Source organism: Peromyscus maniculatus, chromosome 1, assembly GCF_049852395.1.
Source record: "Peromyscus maniculatus bairdii isolate BWxNUB_F1_BW_parent chromosome 1, HU_Pman_BW_mat_3.1, whole genome shotgun sequence".
Taxonomy (NCBI): domain Eukaryota; kingdom Metazoa; phylum Chordata; class Mammalia; order Rodentia; family Cricetidae; genus Peromyscus; species Peromyscus maniculatus.
In genome coordinates, this window is record NC_134852.1 from 89,380,659 (window position 1) to 89,403,044 (window position 22,386).

General features: G+C 43.0%; 1 protein-coding gene across 5 annotated transcripts in view; it reads right to left on the reverse strand.

Moving 5' to 3' along the window:
• Ntrk3 (neurotrophic receptor tyrosine kinase 3) overlaps window positions 1-22,386 on the reverse strand; it is a 366,758-nt gene that overhangs the window by 37,367 nt on the left and 307,005 nt on the right. For all 5 annotated transcript variants that reach the window (XM_006970042.4, XM_006970041.4, XM_042278302.2 and 2 more), the window contains 2 exons: window positions 19,321-19,493; window positions 15,603-15,846 (listed from right to left, as the gene is read on the reverse strand). In XM_006970042.4, coding sequence (XP_006970104.1) covers window positions 15,603-15,846; window positions 19,321-19,493 — 417 coding nt within the window. The remainder of the gene's footprint in view (window positions 1-15,602; window positions 15,847-19,320; window positions 19,494-22,386) is intronic.

The window sequence follows — 22,386 nt, forward strand, 5'->3', positions numbered from 1 at the left end:
CTTTTGCTCATTTATTATCTCCAGCACCAAAGCTGCAGAGCATCATGGAGATCATTCACTAAGAAGTATGTCTATCTCCTGCTCTATTTCATTAAATGAACACTTATAAAATGCCTATCATATACATATATATAATGTTGGGCATAAGGGATACAAATTTAATGAAATAAGTCATTGCCATTGAAGACACCTCAACCAAAAACATGCTATCAGACACTCTTGAGTGTGCATTTTCATAATAAACATACACTAAAATAAGCACTTCCTACAGAACATTTATGGATATTAAGACAACACTCCTTACTTCTAGCATCTTTTACTTGCCACTGAGCTTGGGACCACACTTGGATCAATTCTCTTGCTGTTGTTTATTCAGCTAGTATACTGGAGAGCCCAAGATCCCTATATTAAGGCCTCTGTTTGCTATTATAGCAGCTCTGCCAACTGTTCACTGCTGTGGATATTGCTCTATATAAATAAAACACTGATGGCCAGTGACCAGGCAGGAAGTAGGTTGCCAGGCAGGAAGTAGGTGTGACAAGGAGAGAGGAGAATTCTGGGAAGCAGAAGGCTGAGGGGGGAGACACTGCAGCCACCGCCAGGACAAGCAGCATGTAAAGACGCCTGTAAGCCACCAGCCACGTGGCAAGGTATAGATTTATAGAAATGGGTTAATTTAAGATATAAAAACAGTTAGCAAGAAGCCTGCCACGGCCATACAGTTTGTATGCAATATAAGTCTCTGTGTTTACTTGGTTGGGTCTGAGCAGCTGTGGGACTGGCGGGTGACAAAGATTTGTCCTAACTGGACAAGGCAGGAAAACTCCAGCTACAGTTCACCTCCTTTATTTGAAATAGCTTTGACACAAAACTCTATTAGAAAAAAAAAAGCACATGGAATTGTATTAATATAGAATCATACTCCCACCTTAAAATTCCAACTTATCTCATGGTGATCATACTGTACTGGTATGCTCTTTAAAAACTGTATTCATAGCTAATTCCCATCTCTTCAAAGCAAACTTTCATTATGAAACAAAACAACTAACCTTACTCTACCCTCCATTTATTGTGAAACCTGGGGATTACCAACTAATCTCTGAGCCTCAGTTTATATGTCTGTAAAGTGGAATACTCATACCAGCCAGTGAACGTAACATACTGCAATGGTCATCAGAGATGAACATCAAATCTTCCAGAAAGAAGGCCAATGCTTTTGTCATGATTCTACTACTAATAACAGATGCATGCAGTTGACAATTCCTTCCTCATCTTCCCCTCCCTCCTTTTCTCCTTTCTCTCTGCCAGTGTCCTGGTCTGTTAACTCATCTGTCAAGCAGCCTTGACAAGATGACTTCCAGCTTAATTCCAAGTCAGGATTCCACAAGTTTGCCATGGCAGATGGTTCGCTCAGATTCCAGCAAGGATCGATCAAAGATTCTTATGAAATAATCATAGGGAAAGTGGCTTTGCAGGGAAATAGTTCAACTCAAGAGTAACACGGCAAGGCAGTGACAACAGCCAAAGATTATTAACAAATGTATCTGCTTGGGAGGAGCCCGAAACGCAAGTCTTGGACCTCTAAAATAAAAATATGCCTAAAACAGTGCCGGTAACCGAATACAGATTAGCACAGAATTGGTGGCACTAAGCTGGCAGAGACACACGTGACTTGACTATTGAAAACCTTAGTACAATGACATGAAGCACAGTATCAGATCTACCCAGAAGCAAACTACTTCTGCTGTGCATATGTCCTAAAATATAAACAACTGCTTAACCAAATAATTTAGGACACTGGGATATTAGCATCTATAGATTTGGACAAATACACTAAATGAACCCCAGTCATACAGGTCCATCTGGCAAACTCCATGCTCTGTATGTGTTCCTTCAATGAAGGAATGTTCAATAAGCTCACACCCATCCTGTACTGGTGCCCCTCCACTTGTGAAAAGCCATGTCCAGAGAATGCCTTACGGAGTCTAGAACAATCCCTGAATTGAAAGCACGGATTGGGATAATGAATGCCAAGCCTGAGAACAACAGGACACAGACACTGCCAATCTCTTTTGCAAATCCATGCTGGATATCACGACATACCTTTTTCCCACCCTAGATAGGGCCCATCACCCTACTCAGGGCAATCACTACCAGTCACTCGGAGCTGTAATCTGACATAGGCTCGCCACACCTTGGGTATATACTACTTGGTCTTGAGGGAATAAAATTTATCAGCAACCAAGAGGTTCATGTATTTTAAATATGAAGGCTGCTCACTGACACAGAAAACAGTGGAGAGTATATAAATAAATCAACTCCCAATTATTGGAAACTAAATAAAATCCAGTTTGTCCCTTTAAAATTAGCATAGAGGAAAATACTCAATTCACCTGTTTCTCTTGCTCTGAGTTCTCTGTCTCATTATAATCTGGCTTCTCATATAGACTGCCTTACTAATTGTGAATGCTTTGGTCATATAGACTTTGAAAACTGGTCATATAATAATAACCAATGATTTATCCTTTAGCTAAATCTAGTCTCCTGCCCATTTTATTCAATGTGATATATTCGTTCAGTCTTCTTCACTCATAAGCAAACGTTTTAGCCACTGGTCGGGAATATGAAACAACTGGTTTGTCATTACGACACCAGAGCCCCCTTTCACACACACCTTCCCAGAGATCCCACAAACTGACCATTGACATCTGTCAAGCAGACCCATGAGGACTAATTTAATAATACTTAAGGCAGTAGAAACATTATTACTTACCCATTAAAACATCTCATATGGTATTATGTATTATTAAAATTAAACATTTTATTAAGCACTCTTGTGAAAAATCTGTGCTAAGAATGGTATAAGTTCCTTTGTCTTCAAAGGAACTTAGTTCTCAGAGATATAGCATAAAATGAGTCAAGACTATATATATATATATATATATATATATATAGAGAGAGAGAGAGAGAGAGAGAGAGAGAGAGAGAGTAGGAAGCTGAGAATGGAACCACTAGAAAGAAAATAACCAATTACAAAAAATCAAAATCCACCCTGGTGAGAGGATGAAGCATGTGAATCAGTGGAGAAGATTCAGTCAAAGGTGTCAAGGTAATTGACAGAGTAAAAGAGATGGAGTCCTGCTCATCCCTACCCAACTCACTCACTAATCCTGTGCCACTTTTTAATCAGTGTGTCAGTGTTGCCTTTAGGTAGGCTCTTCCTTCAGTGGGGGCAAAGCAGAACAACCAACTGCACCCACTCAACACAGCACAAACTTCCCTGTCTATGACATCATGCCATGCATGAAAATGAGCAGAAGAGATCCCCACACTACAAATGCTAAGGGGAATGAAGGTGAGATCTCAGTCAGCCTTGGTTCTCTTCCCAAGGCACCAGAGCACACAACCTTAAAATATTCAAGAAAGAGACTGGCAGCACATGAAGCCTGGAGAATAGGGCCCTGTTTCAGAAGAGTTTGCAGTTCAGCTTGCAAGTCCGTACTTGGTCAAAGCCAGCAATCTCACAATAAGGAAGCTGCTCACTGCCTGATATGGTTCCTCTTCCTCTCTGGCCTTCCAACAGACTAACTTGAACATTGAAGTCCTAGCGTGGTGAGTGGTTTTGTTTTCTCTCTCTCCGTGTTTTCTCAAGTAGATTCTTCTCCCCTTTAATTTGAGGATCCAGCACCAAAGACTTATCATAGGAAATACTTTGGCATGTAACTTATTTAAAATTTCTTATATATAATTTCTCCCTTATTCACTTACATGGAATGATAATAACCATCTATTGAGTGCCTAATAGGTACCAGGCAATTTGCATACATTATCTTATTTAATCCACACAAAAGAAGAAATTGTTCTCCCTCACTCTCCTTTTTTCTTTCTTTTTCAGATGTGGGATCTGAGGCTTAGAGAGTTTAAGTACATTTCCTGAGGTCGCATAGCTCTAAGCGGGAGCTTGAAGATTCAAAGGAGCACAGCCTGACTTAGGATTTAGTGGGTGTTCTGCCCACCTTTCCTCAAGCAACAAATCTCTCTACCTTCAGCTTCGTCTCAGGTGATAGGCTAAGACTGGGAATGTAGGGGAAGGGAGGGCAGAGCCAAGTTGCTGTAGTGACCAAATTGCCTGCTCTCCTTCTCCTCTTTCTCCTCCTCCTCCTCTTCTTCCTCCTCCTCCTTTTCCAGCTTTGTCAGACAACTCACATATTCTTGAGCTATGTGGATTATGAGAGAAACACAATTCCCTACCAGGAAGAAGTCAAGGGAATACAATGTTCTCTTTACATGCAAATATCTTAATTACAGCTGGTAGGGAAGATATTGGTATGGAAATTTATGTGTTTTTGTATGTTATATATTCAGTTGGTCTCAGTAAACAAAAGGCCTTTTTGCATTTGGGAAGGAGAATGGTGGCTGTTACACTGCATCTATTACCACCCTCAACAGGCATGGGGCAAGAACCCTGAGGTTGAGCACTACACTCCATGGTCTCCTGCAGCCAGCTCTCCCTCATCAGAACAGGCTTCAATAAAACATGCCTCCTGTTCTTGGAAATGTCTGCTGGAGCATCCTCCCTCTCTTGTCCCTATGGAGACAGGCAAGCGATAATAATGTCCATCCCACTCACATCCCACCTTCCTTGATGGGGGAGAGCAGCCAGATTTCAACCTTTCAGAGACATGAGACTGCATCAGATCACTGGAAAACTGCCTTAGAACATCATTTTAGCAGGCCAAGCAGGGGCATAGTTCTCACCCCACTGGTTCTCTTGCTGGTCAAGATAAACAAAATATAACCAGTTACCTAAAAAAAAAAAAAAAATACAGGGCTGTTTTGGTCACCCCCATTTTCTCAGTTTTTCTAGGTAGCTATAATGTCATTTTCTTCTATCAGTTTTCTCCACTGAGGACAGAGGACAGACTTACCTTGAAACATACAGAATTCTGGGTAGAGATAACTGAGACTATCAAACTTCTAAAAAGTGCTAAGAATTAGGGAAACCTCAGCTGCTCCCTGGTCATCACATCGGGCTGCCACAACTGGAAAGAGTAAGTGCGGGAACCTGAGGAAGGAATTCCAGAAGCCCTGAAAAAACGCTAACAGGCCATCTGCCTGGTTTGATGCCAATGCCAATCTGTTTGGGGCCGAGAGAGAGAGAGAGAGAGAGAGAGAGAGAGAGAGAGAGAGAGAGAGAGAGAGAGAGAGAGAGAGAGAATATTTAAGGCTCCCTCTGGCCTTGTGGTTTTTTTAAAGTTGAAGGAGTTGGCATTTTCTCATTTGTTTCTAACATTTTGGGGACACAGAAGGGACTGGGTGGCCTAAAAGATGCACTTTTAAAACTGTATCCTACCATAGGTAATGGGATCCAGAAAGTTGGCTCATGCACCAGGGATAGATCCTAATCACACTGCCAGAGGCCCCCTAAAACAGACCCAGCTACACAACTGTCTCCCGTATGCAGAAGGTCTAGTCTGGTCCTACGCAGGTTCCACAGCTGTGGGTCTAAAGTTCGTGAGTTCCTTTGAGCTTGGTTCAGTTGTCTCTGTAGATTTCCCCATCATAATCTTGGCCCTCCTTGCTCATATAATCCCTCTTGCTCAACTCTGATAAATTGGAGAGGGGCTTGATCCTGCCTCAACTGAATGTACCAGGAGCAGTCCCCCCATGGAAGAACTTACCCTGTTAGAGGAGGGGATGAAAAGGGGGAAGGCAGGGGGGAGCGGGAGAAGGGATGAGAGGGAATCTGTGGTTGATATGTAAAATGAATTAAAAAAAAAAACTGTATCCTAACCGACAACTACAGTTACTCATTTTTAATGTTATCGTCCAATATGGCAATGGCTTTGAGCCCTCAGCTGGAGCCTTCAGGTTACCTTTCTGAGGCTCAGTAATGTTCAAGTGGTACATTCTATTCTCTTCTGTTCCTTGTGGTACAGAGTTTCATGGTCCCTTGCCTGGACCAGTATACCCTAATATAAATATGGCTGCCCAGGACTGTCTATCAATAGCTACTCAAATCAAAGAAGATGGATTCCTAATGTCCTGTGTATTTGACTTTCTGTCTGCATATCTGTGTTATTGGGTTCTATTTAGAGGGGAGGTTTTAATGCTATGAAAAAAATACTGCAAAAAAAGCACTGACTTCACCCCTGTTTGCTAACAGTCAAGGATGCTGATTTAAAAATTGATGTCACCAAAATGACTTCATGACCAAACTTTATTCCTGCTCCATGAGAAGGAAAAATCCTCTGATGCATCACTGTAGTGTATAAAGTACCCATAATCAAAGATGGAAAGATTCTCCCTAGGACAGTGTTCTTTAGGCCACTGAGAAGGAGATGTCCCAACTTTCCTACACGTAGAAGTCCAGTTGTTTATAGTTCAACTTTCTGGTCACTATGTATCTTCATGCCACAGTATCCCAAGGCATAAACGACTAAAGCCTTCCCTGTGCTCAATTCTACCTTTTATAGAATGCTTGGGCTGCAGTAGATATCCCCGATATTACCACCGGATTGAAACAAAGTATGGAATTGTCTAGGAAGGAAGAAGGTGTGAGGATGTATAAATGCAAGGAAGATTGAGGTAATCCCAATTCCTGGAAAACATACAGGAATCCTTCTCATGTATCCAGTCCTCTTGCCTACTAGCTGACTATCTTAGATATCCTGAAGAACAGAGCACACTCCAAGTTAAACCTCAGTCACGAAACCAGATCTAGGTAGTTATAGAAAAAGGCCCTTTTCCAAAATTAAAGTAGTTTTCTAATTTCACCAGGAAGAGGAAAGGGGGCTGGGAAAATGAACATGTTTGGTCTGGGAGTCAAAGCAATAGCAGAGGATGAAGTATCTGGCCTTTTCCTCTCCTTTTGGCTGCACCTCCCTCCTAATGGACAGGAACTCAGCTTCCTCACTCTTACCATTCTATGAAGAATGTACCCCCACAGAAGACAAAAGACAAAAAAGAAGTATAGGACCACAAACCAAACTCCAGATTTGACAGGTAGATGAGATATCTCAAAAGACACACCATAGGCATTGATACTAAAGTGTCCTAAATAACACCTTCATCCCTCAGTAGATGTCTATATTCCAAAATGTCTGTTATTTTGTAGATAATGAGTGTGCAGAACCACTGGCTTTAATCAAGGAAGTACGGTTGTAATGCCTACTATAATTAGCTACCGATCCTTTCCTTTGTGTTCCTTTCTCTTGGCAGCTTTGTGCAGATTAATAGGCATTAACATTTAAGTTGCTTCTCTAAATTCACTTGAAATAAGTATATCACAGCACCTGCCTGCGGAGATGTCCACTCTGTGCCACGGCTTCTAATGAACCCTAAACACCAGATAAAAGAGCTGAAGAAATGAACAGATGCAGGGAGAGGGTAACCCAGGCACTGGGAGTCTATCTAGATCCCTTGCTGTCCCTTAGCCTTCTATTCCAAACCTTGCCAGAGAAAATTAACTCTGGTCTTGTCCACATGTGGCCTCTGGGATGGCCAGGACTGAACAGTCCCAAAGGACATCTTTCTGTACCTGGAGTCACAATGTAGTTACTCTCAACACAGGGTTTCTCAGTAACTCTGCACCTTGGTGTTGCAAAAGAGCATCTCATAACCTGTTTCCTAGACTTTCAGCCCCCATAAAGGTACAGCAACAGTACGACTAAGAATCGGTGGTATACAATATGGTATCTCGGGCTCCTGGGACTACAAGAATAATAATAGAGAACTGAGAGAATCCAGTCAGAAGTTTAATAAATAATGAATGTCACTATTAATTCTTATTTTGACAAAGGTGCCGTGGTTCTGCAGCCCAACACCACTTGGGAAAACTAGATGAAGGGCAAAAGAGAACTCTACCACCTTTGTGACTTTTCTGTGGGTCTAAAATCACTGCTAATAAAATGATACAGAATGGGACACAAATCCTCATTGTTTTTATTCTGTATAAATAGGAACAGAATGGATTCAAAGCAGCCAAGGAATAATCAGGCTCAGCAACAGGGGTTGGTCACTAGAAAGACTCATGAGGGGCTCATCTTCTGACAGTTTTTTTTTTTTAATCTCCTTGGTTTCCTGAGTCTACCCAGAAGAACCCAGTGCCTAAAACCACAGTGACAAATCCCTTCAAATGAATCCAGCATCCCTCAAACACCTGCCTGCACAGTTGTTAATACTTCCCTACTATCTGGACATCAGGTATTCTTACTCCCACTCAATATACCAGGTGAGGAAGAGTGATTCCCTCACTCTATGGTAGGTTTCCAACTAAAGTGGCATGGACTGAGTAATGGTCCAAACTCAGCAGCTCCTAGCCTTATTTCTACCTCTGGAGGAACAACTTGTCTAATTTGTTAAGACCAAGCATGAAGACTGCTCATTCTGATGAGGACCAGCTCCCATCAGAGAGTAAACTAGAAAACAAAATTTCTGCCTCTAATGGACAAGGTCTTTAGTCTACCCAGGTTGCTGAGTAGGGATGAGATGCCTGATCTGAGAACCCATATGAGGAAGCCCATTATGGCTGCCCAGTGAGACCACCAAGAACAACAGCTTGTGACTCAAGCACACATTAGAAGGGTCCTCATCCTGGCTCCTCCTCTTCGGTGGCTTCAGAATGCATGATCTGGGCAGTAGAGAAGGGTATATGGGCTTCCCAAAACACCAAAACTGAGCAGGGAACATGATGTCATCCTGTGATTATGAAAGTCAGTTGACTTTAACTACCACCACTGGGTTTTAAAGGTAAAAGTAAATGACAAGCCATGTCATAGACTGCACACTCTCATAGGGACCCTGTTAACTGGTCGACTTTCATCAAATGGTCTTTTCAGTTAAGGATAAGAAACAGGTCGTCAAAACACGGAGAACCCTGAGCTACAGCCTCAGGGGACTTGCTATTCCACCATCATTCCCATTGCTTATAAAACTGGAAAGCACATTCAGGTCAAGCCAGACCCTTCTCTAGCCTCAGGTCCCAATTACAATAACAGCTTAGCTACCTGGCCCAGCCTTCAAGATGGAGCAGTCCTGGACCCCTGTTTTCTCTTCAGAAACTCGCTACAGTAGTCAGTGGGTCAGAAACTTCCTTAGGATTCTCTGGAAAGCTCTAAGCTTTCAAAAGATGAAAATCAAATGAAACAACCAAATGAGAGTCACTCTTATAATTTCAGCATGTTGTAGAATCTCTCAAACCCATGTGTGAGCCCTCAACCGGTGAGTCTCCCTGGGCTTTGCCAAGGACCTATGCCCACACTAGGCAGTTCGTGGTGGTTGGGGAGTGGAGATCAGTTAGAATTTGAAGCATGTTGTGGCTTCTTCCTCAGCTGCCATGAATTTATTTGATTTTTGTTTAATTATTTAAAATTTATTTTACATACCATCCACTGTTTCCCCTCCCTCTTCTCCTGTTCCCTCTCTCCACCTCCTTTCTACACCCCCCTCCACACTGCCATGGATTTTTATTTTTTTTATTTATTTTTTTTTTTTTTGGTTTTTCGAGACAGGGTTTCTCTGTGTAGCTTTGTGCCTTTCCTGGAGCTCACTTGGTAGCCCAGGCTGGCCTCGAACTCACAGAGATCCGCCTGGCTCTGCCTCCCGAGTGCTGGGATTAAAGGCGTGCGCCACCAACGCCCGGCTTGCCATGGATTTTTAAACCAAGCTTCTGTCATCAGTTTTTCTTCTCCATTTATTTCCTACATGTGTTTTTTTAAACATTATTTTTACCTTAATTTTATATAGTGCTTTGCCTGCAAGTATGTCTGTGCATCACTTGTGTGCATGCTGCTGGGGGAAGCCAGGAGAAGGCATCAGATCCCCAAAACTGAAGTTATAGACCATGTGAGCAGCCATGTGGATGCTGGAAATTGAACCTGGGTCCTCTGGATGAAAACCCGGTGCTTTTAACTGCTGAGCCATCTCTCCAGCCCTAGGTGGACTTTTTTTTTTTTAAACTGAGGGTCCTACTGATGTCAAACATCCTTCCCTTTCCTGCCTGTTCCGTTGGATGTGGTTCATTGTGAGTTTACCCTTCTGCTCTCCATGGTAGTGACTCAAAGCACCTCTGTGACAGGTGGGCCAACCTCCACCCTGGCTTTGAAATTCCACAAGGCATAAATAGTTTGCATTCAGAGTAAGAAGAATAACAGAAGTAAGGATGTCTTCTTCTTCTCTCTTTCCTTGTATATCATCAGACATGAGATATGTTGTTGGAATAAAATGCTAGAAGAGATATAGGCTTTTCTTCCCCCTTGAGATGGTCAGCTACCCACCAGAAACTTCTTTTCCTTGTGAAATACTGCTATACTCTATTTCTCAACTTCCCTTACAAATCTTGGTGTCATAGGACTTGCTTCCATTAAGAGGGGAAGTGATGACCTCATGGCTAGTCCATGTTCATTAACAGCATTACTCTTGCATTCCAGCTGCGTACAAAGGGCACAAGTGCTTAGGGAAACTAAGACAAAGTACAGATCTCCAGCCTGCAAGGCAGTGTGGTGGAGTGCTATGCCTCCAGAAAATGCACCTGTAAATACTACTATATGACCTGGAAATGAGCTTCTGTTTGTGTTGGGTTGTTGTGTGTTTCCCACCTATTTGTTACAGTGATCCACCTACGGTAGATAAGACCTTTGTTAAGTTCTTTGTTCAGAATAAAGAAGGCATTTGTACTTTAGCTCTAACAATAGTAACAGTAATTAATATTTATTAAGCTGTTTTATCATCCTAAGACATATATTATATATACTAAGTATTTATATATTAATATATTAACTCATAATCTTTATAGTAAATGCAGACATTGGGGTCCATTAGCCCAATTTTACAATTGGAAACACAAAAAGGATGAATAACTTACCCAAGGTCAGATACAGGTATTTTAGGGGCAGAGATTCAAACAGAGAGCCTACCATTTTTCAGCATTGTCAGGAGTACTGTGACTCCTGTAGAGTGAACTATTCTGCTACCAGATCATCTTGCCCTAAATTATTGTCATGTTCTATGGATTACTGTTCTTAACATGCCCAAGAGTTGCTGAGAACTTGGTCCCAGAACTCTTAGTTTGGAATCTCCTGTCATATTACCAGCTATCAGACCTACCTTATGATTAGAACCCCACTTCTAACCTAAAGTACACATCCCAGACTCAGACAATCCAGATCACAACTCTCCTGCCTCCTCAGGACATTCTTCCCAGATGCTACATCTACATGTTTAGAAAATGCTTGATCATGATCGCCAAAGGATCGCTTCACAGTGGTAGTAGGTATGTGAATGCCTGTGGGCTCCTGGTCTGGTCTAATCCATTTCCTGCTTAACCTTGAACACACACTGGTCCTTCACTGATAATTTTGTTAACTCTACAGAATACCAGGTATGAAGCTAAGCACAGGGAACAACAGAACAACTCTACTTTGGGCTCTCTCTGGATCATAGCATCTATCCCCTCCACTCTTATCCCTTCCAGATCTCAGTAAACTGCCCCCTTCCCCAGTAAATAAACCTGAAAACATGTCTGCTCTAGAGTCTCAGCCTACTTCTCTTCAGGATGTCTGAGATTTTATTGAACTCGACATCTGATCACCAATCTCTCTGAGTTCTCTGAAGATCTAAGAAAGGAATCATGGTATCTGCAAACTAGCCTTTGTCAAAGCCCATTTACAGGCACTCTTGGAAGCATCAATGAGCCACGGGAGGAAAAGGTGGCTGCCATCCAGCCCGTTGTAAGAAGAGAAGAAATTGCTCCACTGCTTTGATGCGGGCATGTTTGTTTTTTCAATCTAAATGTGTAACAGGAAATTTGGCAGTTCACCTTTGTAAATCATTTGCATACCACTTATGTATGAGCCAGATGGCGCCTCTTTGTTTCAAGAAATTAAAAATGAAAAGGGAAAAATATAAGAAGGACTTTATCTCTGCCTCTCCTCCTGACCTCCTGTGTACACTCCAGAGTCCTCACAGAGCAAGCAAACCCAGGCTGACAGATGCCTACATACATTCACACAGGCATGTTCATGAATGCACATGTGCATGCACACACACACACACACACACACACACACACACACACACACACACACACAATCTGTGTTTATCTGCATTAGTCACCAAGGTGAGTAGTCAGCAAGTTCTTAGTCCTAGTAATCAAGGATAGTAGAGCGGCACAAATTTGACCTGGGTTAACAGAGAGCATCCTTCATGGTGTTCTGTCTGTCTGATAAATCACCACATTCCTTGGGGCCTTAGCCAGTGTATACTGAACAAAAAGGTCTTACATAAATCTCTCAAACGTAGGCATAGCTCTATGATTTGGAAGCAAGGGCATATAAACGCTGGCCAGAAGAAGGGCAGCGCAGATGACCCACTATTTCTGTGGAAGTTGAAACCTCAGGAAGGAATTTTCCTTGAGGTGATTGTCTTAACCCTACTCCTTTGGGGCAGCTCTATGAGTCTAGTTTATTTTCCAGTGGTCAGGAGTTCCTCCTTCTGATCCAAGAATCTCATCTGGGAATGAGACTATCTCCACAGCATTCTTGTTTTGGGTGTGAGGAGTGCCGAGGAGGCCGTGAAGGCAATAGTTTGTCTAGAAAGTGTTGCATTACAGGCTCTTTGCACAAGCTAACTTGCTTAACATAAACATACCTCCGCTGAGTAAATATTTTTGTCCTAATTTTCAAAAAAGAAAATTGAAGGGAGGCAGTGAGCACATGGTGCTGATGGTGACTAAACATTAGAGAGTGAACAGAGCGGACATTAGCTCCAAATCCAAGAATTCTTTAGTAACATCAATGTCTTCCAAAGGGGCTGAGACTTTAGGGACATTTGTGTGTGTGTGTGACCTCAGGCATATGTACTTCTGCCTTTCATTTTTTCAAAAGATTTGGGGTCGGGGGGTGTAAGCATACATCAAGCATGGTGAGTTAACAAGTATAGAGAGGTGATCCAATCTGATCTTTGAGTGTGGCCACTGTAGATACAGTCCACCAGCAGTGCTGACCTTTCTCTCAACTAGCTATCCTTCCTTAATTCATACTTCTTTGGAACCAAAGACATACATTTTCAAGTGTCTAAGCCTCAGCTAACAACCTGACTTAGACCTCACGAAGAGAGAACTCAAGATATCTGGACTTTGGACAATTCCCATTGACCTCACTTCCTTAAATCTGCCCTCACACTCAAAGAAATGAGATGGGTTTACTCCTGGATACTTTGCCAAGAGTAGACGGAAGCTAAGGGCTGTGAAAACAAAGCTGAAGCATACCATTTGGATAGTGCTTCTTTGTGTGTGTGTGTGTGTGTGTGTGTGTGTGTGTGTGTGTGTGTGTGTGTGTGTGTATTAACCTTTAAACCAAAGAAGAAATATTAAGAGCAATCCAGGAAGCCAGTTTCAAAGCTCAGCTTGTATATTCTGGTCTGATATGGTTTTCTAAGGCCTGATAGAGTCCAGAGAGACCAGGAAATTATGACCAACTATCTCCCCTGCACAGAAACAGACAAACAAAACACAGTAAGCCATCCCTTTCTTTCATCAGCACCACTATAGATCTGAGGTTAGCCAGGCGAGACAGAAAGCCCTCCTATGTCGAGTGGAAGGCAATTAAATGACTTCAGCTAGGCTCTATGACCCATGACTTGCTTAGTAACCACATCCAGGCTTTGGATATGCCTGGTGGGGAGAAGGGTCTAGATGCTAAAGACTGTGCTTTGGTACATCCTGATAGGTCTTCTCTGACCATCAGCCTGTGGGTGTGCTACACCATGCTCCCCTTCCTGTGTCTGGGATGCTTGGTAGTGTGGGTGGCTAAAGTTGGCCAGTTTGCTGGGGATACTCTGCTTTAACCAGCTCTGGTTTATTTAGCCTCCTGTGTGCTCATGGTAGTACATCATTTGCCATCCTTTCGTTGAACCATGTAAGCCACTCTGCAGTCATAAATGGCATTTCTAAAACATTCCACTTTCTTTTGCACTGTTACTAAAGTGAAGTTCCTTGAGAAATCGGTACCGATACCTGAGTGATCAATCATGAGCCACAACATCACCAGGAGCATCCAAATAAATCTAACAAGTATGTCCTTGCCAGCCCAGAATGCCACCCTCCTGGTTTACCAAGCTCAGGCAACAGGATCGTCAGACTTCACAATGTGATTACTTGTTTGTTATCATGACTAAACAATTGGCTTCCATGCTCCTGCTACAAATTGAAAGTTTATGTTTTCTTTGTCCCCAAGATCAAACAAACATTTGATTCTTAGCAGTAAAATGCCCTTAGGACTGGAAGGAGAATTTTTTTAGAGGTCATTAGACCATTAGCCTTCATTAGATTTTGTGATCTCACAGAAGAGACCTTAGGGAGTTCCTTTGCCTTATCTACCATGAGATAACACAAGAAGACCATTTATGAACCATGGAGCCAGCCTTCACTAGACATGGAAGCTGCCTGAGCCTCTGGAACTTGGAGAAATATTCTTATATTATCATAGGCTCCATGGCTTATGGTATATGTTGTTCAAGTGTCACAGATGAAGACATTCTCTGCTCCACAATATTGTCCTTCTGTCTCCTAGACCACAAATCTAAACTCCTGCCTTAGTCAAAGTGACGAAGCAAGTATTCCATATTTTAATTTTTTTTCCTTTTTTTTTTTTCTGAGACAAGGTATCTCTGTGTAGACTGGCCTTAAACGCTAGATCCACCTGCTTCAACCTCCCATTTCCGGAGATCCCAGGTGGAGTGCCACTATGGGCAACATAAATCTTCCTTATTGCAGAAAGAGGTGTGTACCAATTGGTTAGCAGACATGACCCCATCTGTGGGCATCAAGTTGTACCCATGTTTCTCTTTCTAAGAAAAGTGACATTCATGGCCACTCACCTTTAGCCTTGCCATAAGAACATAGAAAAAGTCAGTGTTCTATTATGAGGAGATTCCCCACAAAGTAAAATAAGATCTTGGAGCAGGAGATAGGTAACTGTATGCAAATGGAACCTCCTCACAATCAGCCTTTCTGTAGGGTCATGCTTTGTCCAAAGCCAGAAATTAACAAGATGCTTTATTTTCTCATTTCCCAAAGCCAGTAAGATTAAGTTTAGTAGTATACTGGCCACTTCTAGTTTACTTTGGGTTCCACTTTCCAGAAAGATCTATCCTTGGAAACGAGATCACCCTCACATAATCATGAGATAATTTCAAGAATAAAACATGTTGTGAGTGAGGCTACATTAGGGGATAGGATGGACTATTGATGTAGCACCAAGTTAGACTGTCTGGGTGTGCATTTGAACAAATAGCTATAGGTATTCAACTCTGTTTACACAAAGAATGAACAGTGATTCAGTAAGAACATAATGTGCAGGTTATTGCAATGTATAGACAGAGTCCTGCCTAATGTCAAAGAGGAAGGAGGAATGGCCTGCCATGATAATAATAAGCTGATATGCCAAGATGCAGGAGTGGCTGAAAGATAATTGTTGAGTGCATATGTGAGCATGCGTGTGCATACATGTGCACCATAGTGACAGGGTTAATGGACAATGACAGACATGTAAGCAAGGCATTAGCTCGGCAACTGAGTCCTGCAGCTGGGAAAGTCAACTTACCCTGTAGTAATCAGTACTGTAGACATCTCTGGACATGCCGAAATCGCCAATCTTCACCAGTAAGTTGGCTCCAACCAGGCAATTCCTGGTGGCCAGGTCCCGGTGCACAAAGTGCTGGGAGGCCAAGTACACCATGCCCGAGGCTATTTGACTGGCGATGTGGAGCATCTGAGAGAGCCCTAGCTCCCCCTTGGCCTGGCGTGGCTGCCCATCCACGAGGATCATCGCATCTGGCCCATGAGCCCTACAAGGAGGGGGGGAAGAAGATGGAGCAGAGAGAACTCAACAGATCAAAGGCAAAGTCTTGGTGGTCTTCAGTGCTCTGGAACATCCTGCAGAAATGAAGGAAACCCCCTTTCCTGGCTAACTGTGCCTGTCTCTATCTTCCCAAATTATATCAAGTGAGTATGTCTATGGGCGAAACTACAAAATCCCCACTAATATAACACAAATGTACTCAAACCTAACAGGGGACAAACCTTCTCTTTCACTAACTACCACATAGGTTCTTCCCAGGTGCTAGGTACTCACTATAGAGTAATTAATAAAGTTACCACTAACCCTTACTATGTGTATAGGCCAAGCGCTACTCTGATAGTTTTAAAATCATTCATTTAATCCTTCTACCCTGATTTTCTTAAGTTGAGGCACAAAATGATTAGAAAGCTCAACCAAAGTCCTAGATATTTCAGAATAACTATATGGTAGTCAAGAGACATCCTTGGAATTATTATCTGTGACTCTAAGGGAGAGTCCTGCAGCAGCTCCCAAAAGGGGCATCAAGAAGGATTTTAAAGAGATCTTAAGGCCTCACCCCTTTGATTTCTGATTGGCTATGCAGTGTCCCTTCATTTGCATTTCTGATAAGCTCCCAGTGCGGATGCTCCCAGGACTGCCTGTCAGTCCGCAGCCCCTAGCTGCAAGGGGGCTTGCTCCATACTCCTAACCACTTCGCAACACCAAAAGCAAGGCAGAGTGAAGCAAACCTCTGACTCTTTGGGAGCCCAACACTCCCTCCATGCTAAATTCAAGCCTGTCTGGTGTTATGATAACACCCTGCCCTGTCAGATCGGTCACTTTTAGTGTTCACTCTTTCCTGCAGAAAGCCAATGAGCCATAACCACACCCAGGGCCCTTATTTATGAAGTGGAGCACCAACGAGCTCTGGTGTACAGCGAGGCCCCAGCCTGCTTTACTGCTTCTCCAATTTCCACTGAAAAGCGCCATTAAATAGAAACACACTCTGTTTATCGTCTTCGGTGGGCTTTGCCCCCTCCCTCCTTAGGAAAGCAGCTGCATCAGCTGGCTGGGGATTCATCAAGAAGCTGGTTCCCACTCTGGTATACCAGGATACACTCCTGCCAGTCCCAAACTCCACCAACCAGGAAACATGCGAGCAGGCAGAACTGACTCCAGGGCTCAAGGGGGGGGGGGCATTTGGGAGAGCAGCCTGTAAGCCAGCTCCTAGCAACGGTTGGTGTGATCCAGGCTTTCAACCTAGAGCTTTGGAAAAGCTTGGCCTTGACTAACAGAACCTAGGAAGACAGGTGAGAATCTGGGCATCCCCTGGGATTCTGGGTAGTAGTTGCCACAAAAATACCTGGAGAGACTGTTGACCTTAACTTGAATAGACTCCCCATGCTGTCTTCAGGAAGAGATTCCAAAGACAGACACAAGAGTATCACTAAATTTCTTCCTACATTCCTGCCATGGAGAATCAAGAGGTGAGTGATTCGGAGCACACAGTTTCTTGCCATGGGTATCTGTTACTGCTCAAATACAGAATGCTTTCAGAGACTGTGTTTCTGAATATTTGGTTTTCTAGGAAGTGAGGAACCCTTGAGAAGCAAAACTGGTGTGGGGGTATCACACAGCTTATAACCCAAGCTCTTTCTGGTCCAAGCTCTCTTACTCCCAATTGCAGATATGAAATGACCTCATGTGCCAGCACCATGTCTTCTGCTGTGATGAACTGCATCCCTTCAAACCTGAGTCAAAATCAATCCCCCTGCCCTTAAGTGGCCTCTTGTCAAGTAGTCCACCACAATGATAAGACACTATTTCTTTTGTTTTGTGTTTTCTTTTCTTATAATTTTGTGTTTCTCCTGCCCTAGTCATTACTCCTGATTCTCCCCCCTTTCTCTCTCCTCTGTTTTGTATTCCTCATCTTTCCTTGGTATAAAGAGATACACAGGAGCTGATAGCTTTGTTGGGCCCTTCTGGTTGCACTTCGGACTGGAAAATCAGCTGTACCTCTGGAAAATAGGATGTGATGTGAAATGGGGCAGAAGAGTGGAAGTACAAGGTGAGGAAGACTCTGCATACTGAAACAAGGTAGCATCCAGAAACTCTTGATTTGTAGCTCTTACAATGTAATGATAGTAGTAGCGACTTTTACAATAGCCACCATTGGTTCAGTACCTAGCTGCCTGTAAAGTGCATCCAGGCATTATATACACATTGCCACACAATGCTTCTAACACCAACTCCATGAAGCAGCTATAACTTTATCCATTTATAATTAAGATAAGCCCCCATCTCTCTTATGCTAAGGGCTGAGTTCTCCAGGAATCAATTTCATTATGAAATTAAGTTCCAGAGACTTAGAGAATCTAGTGGGTTTTCTCAGTATCTCTAGGGCAGTTATTTGGAAACCTGACTCATAAGGAGCTATCTGAAGACTCCTGTCAAGTCTGACTCTTCCCTTTCCTTTCTCAAAGTCTGAATGCTGACAAGTAGAATTTACCTAAATACAAAATGTCCTTTCTTTATCAATCACCTCTGCTTTCTGATGAGTTTATAATTTGATAACTTCACATTCATCATTAAAAAGTATCTGGGTAGGGGGAGGGGGCTGGCTTAAGGCTATAACATACTAATCTCACTTAGCAAGTGAGACACTTAAGAAATTTGCCACATTGGGGTAAGAGAGCAGGTAGCCCTAAAACCAGGGCTGTGTGTCTCAACCTGGGATCCTCACAGGATATATCCCAGGCCTTACTCTTCTTCTCAGTCCATCTGGGAGCCAAGAAGAAAAGTATAGGTGTCTCACTGTAGATTAAAAAAACCTAAGTCCAGCTGGAAAAGAGGCAACATATGAATGAAAGGGTTAAGTCTAGAGGTGTAGCTCTGTTATTAAAGTACTTGTCTAGCATGCATACAGCTCTGGTCCCATCCTCAGGTCCACATAAACTAGTCACAGGCATACACACCTGGAATCTCAGAACATAGGATAGATAGATAGATGGATAGATTGATAGATAGATAGGTAGATAGATAGATAGATAGATAGATAGATAGATAGATAGATAGATAGATAGATAGATAGATAGATAGATAGATAGATAGACAGATGATTGAGATAGATAGATAGATAGATGATAGATAGATAGATAGATAGATAGATAGATAGATAGATAGATAGATAGATAGATAGATAGATAGATAGATAGTCAGATAATTGATTGAGATAGATGATAGATAGATAGATAAATGATAGATAGATAGATAGATAGATAGATAGATAGATAGATAGATAGATAGATGATTGATTGAGACAGACAAACAGACAGAATGGAAAAGAAGGAAGAGAAGGGCAGTGCTTTCGATTTGCTATCCTCAGACTTGAGTTCCCAGCAAGTATGACTTCTGGCCACATAGAAAACCCCAAAGGCTCAGTGGGACTAAGGGAGGGGGAAACATGTTCATTCTTGCTTACCTGAGGAACTTGTTAAGGTCTCCATGCTTCATGTATTCAAAGACCATGATGAGTGGGTCCCCATCACCACACACCCCATAGAACTTGACAATATGTTCATGCTGCAGGTTAGTGAGCAGCTCAGCCTCCCTCTGGAAATCCTTCCTGGCAGCCAAGGTGGGATCCTTCAGGGCCTGAGAACCATACAACATCAGTTCTTAGCAACCAGAGAACAGAGAGCCATCTTTTCCAGCTGGTGAAACCTGTTACCACATCCTTCTGGACCACAATGAATACAGTCTATTTTAAAACATAAAGGCGAAGCACACTGTTGAAGCCCTTTTCATTCAGTATTTTGATTCATATCAAAGAAGAACCCCATATCCCAGGCTCTGGCCAGTGACTTCAACCCATGCTTATCATCCATCCGCAAGCTTCCCTCAATATTAATGGCAGGGAACAAAGCTATGAGATGGAAGACTTGGAAGACCCCTGTTCATAAAGTTCCCTTTAAAGAACAACTCCCTCTGGTATAGTAAACTGAACGGCACCACCCCAATTGCTTTATCTTTGTAAATCACTACACACTCTAGAAGTCAGGCAATGCCCCGATGCTATCTTTTGGAGTCCTTGTGTCTTAATGGTGAAATAGGCTGCACTGACAGAGGAGAGGTAGCACTTGGTTAGTCACCAACCAAAGGTTTAGTAGAAGCTCTGGGGGAAGATAGGGCTGCAGTTGACAGATGGAAGCCTTAGATGCACACAGGACCAGGTCAACAGCGACTAAGTCTCAGTGCAGGATGAGGTGGTAGGCCCATGGGAGCAACTCTACCAAGATGCTGTGACTCTGCCCCACAGGGATTGTAAGCCCAAGTGTGACCCAGAGGGAAGACCTCTGGGACAGACCTCACCATTCTTATTCTATAAAGACTAATACAGCAAAAAGAGTATACAATACCAAGGTGGGGTTTTCAGCATCAGAAGGGGAGTGTGATACCAAAACTAAAGATATCTAGTACATACAAGAGACAGGGAGCAGAGTACTACTGTGATAGTTGTCCTGGTTGTCAACTTGACACATCCAGGAAGAAGGGGACAATTCAAGAATCACTTCTATCAGATTGGCCTGTGGGTGTGTCTGTGTGGCATTTTTCTTAATTATTGATTGATGCTGGAAGGTCCAACCCACTGTGGGTGATGTCATCCCTCGGCAGCTGGTTTTGTAAGGAAAATAACTGCATATGAGCTTAGGAGCAAGCCAGTGAGCATCCTCCTCCATGGTCTCTGCTTCAAGCTCTTGCCTTGAAGTTGAGTTCTTGCCCTGGCTTCCATGATTGACTGTCATTGGTAAGATGAATTAAAGCCTTTCCTTTACACATTGCTTCTGTTCATGGTGCTTATGACAACTATAAAAAAAAACAGTCTGGAACAGCCATCCTAAGGATGGGCAATATTGTCCAAAATGAAGGATGGTATGTTCAAAGTAAAGACCATCTATGCTAGAGGAGAAGCCTATGCAGGTATGCCTACACATTTCTGAACCTCCCATAATTGCCTTAAGGTCACAAGGCAAATGCACCAAGCCATGAGCACTAGGTAATCAAGAAGTAAGGATAAAACCAGCCAGCTAATCTCAGGTCATTGAGACTCTAAAGTGACTAGAGACTAGCTTGAACTCTCTGCTCCATATCTGGCCTTTCCTGGTGCTTCAGACAAAATGGCCTGCCATGGAAGTGCCACAAGGCCTTCCTAGCCAGAGCTCTTCCTCTATCTGCTGTAGCCCTCAGGGTTGAAATCTGACAGGTTTTTTTTTTTTTTTTTTTTTTTTTTTATTCTCAAACTGCAGTGGCATGAACCTGCAAAGGATGTGCCGAGTATGCTTCTCCAGCCTCTCAGGAACCAGCACAAATCAGGGATGATGGATGCTTAGCATGAAAAAGCTGTCCACCACTTTAGTTCCCCCACTGCACATTTCTGTAGCTGGAGAAACTGAAGCCGAGCCTGTTTGAGAACTGGCCCATGTTCACACAGTGGACATGATGGGAAGCATAGTAGACCTGAGCAATCCTTTGCTGGGATTCACAGTACCCCAGATGTCAGGAGCAGGGCCTACAGGGCCATCCAAACAAGTGTGGCTTCCTTACCTGAAGCCCCACCCCAATTTCAACCAGCATCACCTTCCCTTCTTAGCAAAATGTAAAAGATTTCAACAGAAAAGTTTTCAATTAAATGGCTGACTGACAAAAACACTGAAAGTTACTTTTACCAGACCTAATTCTTTTTTTTTTTCCTTTTGGACAGGGTTTTGTGCCACACAGGTGAGAATGACCCTGAATTTCTGCTTCCACCTCAGAAGTCCTAAGATTGCAACCATGCTCCACCATGTGTGGGCTTATGCACTGCTGAGGGTCAAACCCAAGGCATTGTGTATGCTAGACAAGAATCCTGCCAACTCAGCCACAACTTCTACTCCCAACACCTATAACTCGATGTGATGACTGCTTCAGCTCTGGGGGAGACCCATGAATATCTGGAATGGCCACCTGATAGCAGAACAAAGACTTGCCAGCCAATGTGTCATGGGGAAAATAACCTTTTCTGGTGACCCACCTCCATGCCACAGCCCTGAGCTACAAGGGATAAAACATGGGCACAAGATGACCGAGTATGACTCATTTATTTTCATGAGGAAGAGGCGGGGGAAAAAAACAACAGAGAAACCCAGCAAGGGTGGGATGGGAGAGTATGAGGATTTATGTGAACACTGGATTTATGGGAGAGAAAAGTAGATCAGATTTGGGGGCAGCCAAATGGCCTCTCTCCATCTCTTTAAATCATTCTCTCCCACAGCCCCGACATCAGTGGCAGCCATGGGATATTTCTGCTCTCAGCCCTTGAGCAGTAGCAGCCCAGGGTCTGTCCCTCAGGCTGGCACCCTGAACTGCAAGACAGACAGAGTTCCTCCTGAGAGATGGAGCACAATGCAGCTGCTGTTTCCACGGCTTCCACACCCTTTCCCTCTTCCTTCACACTGGGTTTTCCAGCTGGTGGGTCAAACCTGAAGTTCCTATGTAACTGTCAAAGTGA